The sequence below is a fragment of the Cyberlindnera jadinii genome (assembly GCF_001661405.1).
Source record: "Cyberlindnera jadinii NRRL Y-1542 unplaced genomic scaffold CYBJAscaffold_4, whole genome shotgun sequence".
Classification (NCBI taxonomy): Eukaryota; Fungi; Ascomycota; class Saccharomycetes; order Phaffomycetales; family Wickerhamomycetaceae; genus Williopsis; species Williopsis jadinii.
The window spans coordinates 926,285-933,766 of NW_017963655.1; the positions used below are offsets into that span (position 1 = coordinate 926,285).

At 43.8% G+C, this 7,482-nt stretch overlaps 3 protein-coding genes across 3 annotated transcripts; 2 read left to right on the forward strand and 1 right to left on the reverse strand.

Annotated features, from left to right (window-relative positions):
• The first annotated feature begins 1,729 nt into the window (after positions 1–1,729).
• On the forward strand, positions 1,730–3,772 carry DPB11 (protein kinase activating protein DPB11). The gene has a single exon (XM_020214803.1). The coding sequence runs from the start codon at positions 1,746–1,748 to the stop codon at positions 3,633–3,635; it is 1,890 nt and encodes a 629-aa protein (XP_020071569.1). The 5' UTR covers positions 1,730–1,745; the 3' UTR covers positions 3,636–3,772.
• A 195-nt stretch (positions 3,773–3,967) lies between these two features.
• Positions 3,968–5,149, forward strand: REI1 (Rei1p; the record flags this gene model as incomplete). The annotated part of the gene is made up of 1 exon (XM_020216348.1): positions 3,968–5,149. One exon carries the CDS (start codon positions 3,968–3,970, stop codon positions 5,147–5,149), a length of 1,182 nt encoding a protein of 393 aa, XP_020071570.1.
• A 351-nt stretch (positions 5,150–5,500) lies between these two features.
• On the reverse strand, positions 5,501–7,315 carry MET13 (methylenetetrahydrofolate reductase (NAD(P)H) MET13; the record flags this gene model as incomplete). The annotated part of the gene is made up of 1 exon (XM_020212620.1): positions 5,501–7,315. The coding sequence occupies one exon, from the start codon at positions 7,313–7,315 to the stop codon at positions 5,501–5,503; it is 1,815 nt and encodes a 604-aa protein (XP_020071571.1).
• Positions 7,316–7,482: the final 167 nt, after the last annotated feature.

Consider the following 7,482-nt stretch of genomic DNA (forward strand, 5'->3'; position numbering starts at 1 on the left):
TGGACCTGTCTTTCAGTCAAGAACCCTTTCATGATCAACCAAAAGTTCTACGATAATTAGTGGCACCACTGTCTTCACCTCGAAGTTGTTAAGTTGACACATCTCCGTCTCCTATTTCAACAGAAAACACGAAAGCTAAAACTAAAAGATGTCATCGGTACGAAAAATCCAGTATCTTTTCCTTTCATCCGAAGCGTTTGCTCACAACAAGACAAAAGCGTTTAAACCCGCAGCCTTATTTTTCGTTCCCAAGGTACTTCAAAGACTGGACATAGACAAATTACACCATGTATCAAGCTCACAGTCTTCAGATGAATCGTAAACATAGCATCTTTTTATATTCAGCTTACAATTATAGTCTGCTTTGTATGATTGGTTTCCACATAAATTGACATTCCTTCTATAAGGAACTGCCAAAAAAAAAACAACGTCTGGTCGGTAAATCGGACGTCACCCCAGGTTTTGGCCGCAGCCCTAAATACCTAATTTAACTTTTCCTCATAAGCAAACCTTCCTGTGGGAGGTGTTCATTACGCGTGTCCCCGTGTTGGCTTGCTGAAATTCTGTGCAGTGGTTCTGGAATCACCCACTAACCAAACATTTTTGGAATAACCTCCAGACTCTCAACAATAGAGATTCATGTGTCAATTGATGGGAGGGGCATTTGAAGCAACGCCAGAATTTGATGCCTGGTGCGAAAGTCGTAAAGCTATTGTGAATTTTGAGACTTTAGAACATCAGAAAAAGGGCTCCAGGACATGTGTTATGTGCCAATATGCTAAGCCAAGGATTTGATTGGACAATTCTCATCTTGGGATCACTTGAAACTCAGCCCGGAGAATCGAATAACCTTTGGAAATAATCACATGGAGAATGTACCCCAGATTTATTATTTCGATTGTTTTTTTCTTTTTCGTTTCAAGTACAGACAAATTTTAAAAAGAAATAGAGCAGCCAAAAATGCACAACTTATCAGAAAACAAACAAGTACAAGACACATCACACGTTGCCCTTTCGCTTTATAGGGAAATAATAGGCTGGTTCGTATCGTGTACATTTAAACTATTTTTTAAGTTTATGCTGAGGATTTCAAAAGTTTATGCAACATGACCACACTCCCTGATCTTCTGATCATGATAAAGTTGTCCAAGAATTAACCATTATAATCATCATGGCGGGGCTTCATCACAATTGATCATAATCCTGTTCAACCAAGCAAATGTGTACCGCTCTTGTTCTCGGTCATACTAATTGCTTATGACCTAACTTTCATTGTGTGCCCACTCTAGCAACATACTTCGTCACACAACGTGGTATGCGGCAGTGGTCATAACCTCTTGCAAACTCTTGGTGGACCAAACCGTTAGTCCACACAGAGGACGGATCGCCTCTGTGGTCCAGATCAAAACCATCCAGACACCACTGGAAAGCCTCCCTCGGCGATGATGAATTTGTCCAACTATTTTCCTTACGCGAAAATTCCTCCATTGGTTGAAAGAAAAACACAGCGCGTATTTTGTCTTTTGTTTCTGGTTTCCAGACAAATGTCACCAATTTTGATACTGTTTTGGGACATCTATACAAGCGCTTAGAGACAAATGCATAAACCATTTGCAGATCTGAAGTTCTGCTCAACATCATTGCCCAATGACCTCAGAGTACGTCCCATCTTTCCTTCCAGCGCTTTGTAGATTTGAAGACTAACGGAACAACCACAGACAGATGTTGCCAATAAGGTGAAAGCCATGGGTGGGACCCACTCTTCCAACTTAATGTCCGATGTTAAGGTCCTGATAGTTGGTAGCAGGAACACAGATAAGTTCAAGTTCAGTGTTCGGAACAGATCAGACGTTCTGTTTGTACGAGCAGAGTCCATCAACGAGATCCATGAGAACTGGATCAACAACAGGGACAAAGCTGATCCCACATTGGTTGACATAAACTACTTCAGACTTCCGATATTCCAGGGCCTAACAGTCTGTGTATCAAGGCTCACCACTGACAAATGGTTCAGTGTAGAGGACAAGGAGTATCTCATCACACAGTTAACAGAGAATGGAGCTGACGTGTCTGACTCTTTGACGGGATCAACGTCGTGTGTACTCATCAACGAAAAAAGTGGTAAGAGATATACAATGGCTAAGAAATGGCAGATCCCCAATGTTCACCCACGGTGGGTCATAGACTCTCTAAAGAGGAAAGCTGCATTGGACTTTCAGTACTACGATATTGATCTTGTCAGTCCCGAAAGAATCGGAGAAGGAAGTTGTTTAGTATGGGACGAATTGCAGTCCAAGAGGAAGAGGAGAAGAGTCGTTGCAGACGAGGAAGATCAAGTGAAGAAGAAGCCAGAAGTATGGAGATCAATAATGACAGATGTTAAACAACACAATGCTCTACAATCTAAGAGCAGAGATACCACTTGGGATGATGGTGAGAATTTAGAACACGATGAAGTGGAAAAAGTGGAGGAAGATAAAGCACATAAACCAAAAAAGATCAAATCATTTGTACAGCTGGCCATTGAATCAAAGCTATTCGCAGAGAAGACGTTCAAGGTGGAATTCTTTGAAGATGACAAGATGCTGTTATTGAAGAAGACCATTCAATCCCACAGTGGTGAGGTGTTAAACGAAGACAGTGATACTGAGCCAGATTATCTCATCATACCTTCGGACTTCCCAACAACAGCTATCCCAATTCACTTAAAGTCTTCTAGACATACACATTTAGTGACTGAGTTCTTTGTGGAGAGGAGTTTGCATTATAAGACCATCAAAGAGGATACATGGGGTGAGCCCTTTTACCAGGTGATCTCCAAAGGGGTTCAAGATATGACCATTAGTCTAACTGGGTTCCAAGGTATAGAACTGCTACACGTTTCAAAGATGCTCCAACTTTCAGGTATAAAGTTACACGATTATTTAACAAAGGAGCGTGATATGTTAATGGTTAATTATGACATATTACGTCCCAAGTCTGGTGAACATTTGACAGCGAAGTACCCAACTCTTTTCAATAAGGACTTCAAGCTCAACGTACAACAGGCGAATATCATGTCTACCAAGAAGAAATTGTCATTTGCAAAGGCCAACAGTATTCCAATCGTTACGATAACCTATCTCTTTGATTCCTTCTTCAAGGGGATGCTATCGAATATCAATAACAGGGAATGCTGTGTATACTGTCCCAAATGGGATCACCTGAAGGAGAAGCTGAGACCACTGACAGTTATGGATACAACGAGACAGCAAATGACCACAGGAGAATCTAAACCACCGTTACCAAAGAGTGATTCTTCGCTGTCCTTACCCAAATTGCCCTCTCCTATTAGAAACAAGAGACACGATAACCGTAGCAGGTTGGTTGGTAGAGCTGAGGTTTCGAACTTCAAGGATAACCTACACGAATCAGTATCAAATGACCCAGAATTACAAGAAGACGACACACCCAAATCCACACAGATTGGATATGACGACTCAGAAGCCGGAACAAATCTCTTGGAGTTGTTAACCGGTGCATCAAAGGGTAAGCCCATGGCTCGTGATAGGGCTAAAGAGCAAGCCAAACCCGAGGTGAGAAGCAGAACACGACAGGCGTACAAGGAGATGCTCAATATTCTCGATAACGATTGAAATGACCAAATAAAGTGGACAAAGTCCTTAACCAGTATTCTCGAGCCCCATAGTTGTAGTACTTGGTGCTTTACCATGATATATATTATATTATATTATATCAAATAATATATAATGTTATACGAAACCACCGTAACCACAGCAACCATTCATCGGTAGGGGAAACACAATCGGAATCCAATTCCGATGTCCCTTTCCGTGCGTCCCCCACCGATGAGCTCCACCGGCAGAAAAGTTTTCCCTGGTGGTATCAAAACTTCTTTCCCGATGGCTTTATCTACGACATTAACCACACCTCAGTATTAAGCAAACAGCGTGAAATCAGAGCAAACATGTATACTTGTAACACGTGCCAGCTGCAGTTCCCAGAGGCCGAAGGCCAGAGAAGTCATATGAAGTCTGATTGGCACAGGTATAACCTGAAGAGAAGAGTCGCTGGTCTGCCGTCTATAGACGAGGCCATGTTCAACGAGAAGGTCAGCAAGCTGTCGCAGGCCGAGGAGGATGGCAAGAAGCAGAAGAGCGAGAAAGAGAAGAACATCACAAAGAAGGAACAGAGAAAGAGAGAGAAGGAGGCCCTATTGGAGAAGAAGAGACAGCTGCTGGAGCTTGCTAAACAGAACATGCTCAAATCCATGAAGCAAGGTGAGACTGAGAACCAGAATGACAAGCCTACAGAGGCGACAGTTACTGAGCAATTAGAGGAGCTGAAAATTGAAGATGAAGAAAACCAGGAGGAAGAACTCACGCCTGAGCAACAGGAGGAGAAACTCTTAGCTGAGAAATTGGCCAATGGGGTTGAGATTGAACCTGAAGTTTGTCTATTCTGTAACAAGAAGTTCCCACACTTTGAAGCATGCTGTACTCACATGTTCAAGTACCATGGCTTCTACATCCCAGAACAGAACTTCCTTACGGATAAACTTGGGCTGGTGAAGTACATGTCTGAGAAGATTGGGCTCGGTAATGTTTGTATCGTTTGCAACTACCAAGGTAGATCGCTTGAAGCCGTGAGAGCTCACATGCTGGCTAAGAGACACTGCAGCATTCCGTATGAGTCTGAAAATGAGAAATTGGAGATCTCAGAGTTTTACGACTTTTCCTCCACCTACAAAGAACTCGACGGTGAGGATGACCAATGGGAAGATGTTGATGACGAAGGTGAACTTGTTGGCAGCGACGAAGAGGAGGCTGATGACGACGAGCCGTTACCTGAACAAGTCTCCTACAATGATGGTGTCGAGCTACACTTACCTAGTGGTGTTAAAGTAGGACATCGTGCCTATGCCAGATACTTCCGTCAAAACCTCAGACCTGAGACAGTGCTCTCCGAGGGCCAAGGAACCGTTATCGCAGCAGAGTCCAGACATTTGGCATCTGTACATGACAGACAAGCTCTTTTGGAGAAGAAGAGAATCTGGAGACACGAGAAGAGTGATCTGGACAGAAATGATAGAAGGGCACAGAAGAACATCAACAACCAACCTCACTACAGAGATCAATTGTTACAATGAGTCTGGCTTACGTTATTGCAGCAATGTCTACAGTATATCTCCCTCTCATAGTTTTTGTAGTAGTAGTAGTAGTAGTAGTGTACTATTAGGTGACTCCATGGATACAATTACACGGTTGAAGTGCACGTCCAACGGAGCAAATCACATAATCAATATGCAACAGTTGATGTATCGCTTGTGAGGAAAAGAAATATGCAAGTAATAGAAAAAGAGGGTTGAGAAGTGAGTCATTAGTTGCCCATATCCTTGTTGGAAGAGATGGGCTTTTTTCGTGATCTGTGTTGAAACGAATTGAAAACGTTAAAAGGACATGACGTTGTGAGGGTTTATGCTCGTGTGTAGATGAGAACTTCAGAGGTCTTGGAACAGCCCAAAGATCTTATCCTGGCCGACAAAGTCGTTGTCGACAATGTTGACCAAGGCATAGTCATCAACAATTGATTGGATCAAATCCTTGGCCTTTGATCCAGATTCAAAGATGCCACTCCACTCGTGAAGGATTCTGAACACTTCATCCTTCCAGGCGAGGAAGGACACTTTCTCCACAATGGTTGGTTGGTGGACCTCATTTCCTGGGAAGATACCCCATGTTACTGCGTTAGCAGAGTCATCCTTTGTGTTTGAGTTCAAATCATCGGAATAGTCAATGGCAAAGTATGTTAAGATATTGTAGTTGTCCTTGGAGCTTGAGTTTTTGTTATATGGGGCATTGATTTCATCAATCTTTTGAATCAACTTTGGCAGCTTCTTCCTCTGGATGAGGAACTCCAGGTATTGCTTTTGATAGACGAATCCGTTCTTTGGACCCCATCCGAAGATTGGATCATCTGAAGAGCTTCCGTTGACCCTTGGCTGGGAGTTCACCGTGAAGAATCCAGCCTTGTTGATCTTGTTCAACTCATCTCTGATGGAACCAACTTCAGAGGTCACTGGAGTGTCTGACCATGGCAGAGAGTTCAATTGGCCGTTCAAGTAACGGATAACCAAATTGGACAAATCCTCCAAAGTTTGTGGTTCGCCCCAAAGTTCAATGGCTCTCTTTGGAGATTGACGTAGCAATCCAGCAGTGAAGAGCTCAACATCACCAAAGGCAGCAGAGTTAGCATCACCCCATCTACCGTTTGGAAACTCATCCCAACCCTGGGTTCTTGTGATGTAACTGTACTTTCTGTTCTTCCAAAAGATCGGTCTAACGGATTCGTTCTGTCTATTTGGGTTCAGAGACTTTCTCCAAGGAAGGTCATCGGCAGCTTTCGATGAGATCAATTGCAACTTTTCCAGGATCATGATGGAGGATTTCTCCAGGTTCATAGTGTAGAAATGTAGATGGTTAACGTAACCAGAATCCAACAGCTTTTGACACATCTCGGCCACCAATTCGGTACCAGCTTCTCTGACGAGTTGATCGTCATCCTTGATAGAGATCAGCTTATCCTCAAAGTGCTGCGGGACATTAATCTCGCACCAAGTGGCTCTTCTCTTAAACGCAGCATACGAAGAGATCGGCATGATACCTGGGATGATTGGCACTGTGATGCCAACTTCACGCACCTTGGCACACCATTCGATGAACTTATCGGCATCGTAGAACATCTGTGTGATGATGAAGTCAGCACCAGCATCGATCTTCTCCTTCAAGTACCCTACAATCTTGTCAGAGTCGCTCTCCTCCGGATGGCCCTCTGGATAACCAGCAACACCAATGTCGAAATGGTCCCCGTATTTCTTTCTGATATACTCCACGAGATCTCTGGCGTAGTGGAACCCGCCTTCTACGGCAGTCCACTCGCCACCTTCGACAGGAGGATCGCCTCTCAGCGCCAGAATGTTCTGGCATCCTGAGTCATAGGCATCCTTCAGTGCCTTATCAATCAGCTCCACGGGCATGTTGGTGCAAGTCAAGTGCATACACGTCTCCAGGCCCAACACGGACTGTGCAGTCGACACGATGTCAGTGGTCAAGTTGGACAAACGACCACCGGCATTCCAGGTCACATCGACGAATTGCGGGTTCAAGTTGTACATTCTGTCCATCCTGTCGTATAGGTTCTGCACACCTTGGGAGGTCTTTGGCACGAAGAACTCGAACGAAAACGTCGGCTTATCCTCGTGGGGATGAGCCTCGTCGGCCTCATGGGCTTTCAGCAGCTTCTGGGAAATCCTCATTGTCTTTTCCCACGGTTCTCCGTATTAATCTGGTTCAATTGAGGCAGAAGAAGCGGGAAAAGGTGATGATTCAGCCAAAATTTTTCATAGAAAAAAACGTTTTTCCGGAGCGATGTCATTTCGAGAAGAAGAAGAAAAAAAAAATTCCTCCGGTTCAGGGATTTTTC

What these genes read in the sequence shown, in the direction of transcription:
- DPB11 (XM_020214803.1), top strand. Translation starts at nt 1,746, where the DNA reads ATGGGTGGGACCCACTCTTCCAACTTAATGTCCGATGTTAAGGTCCTG.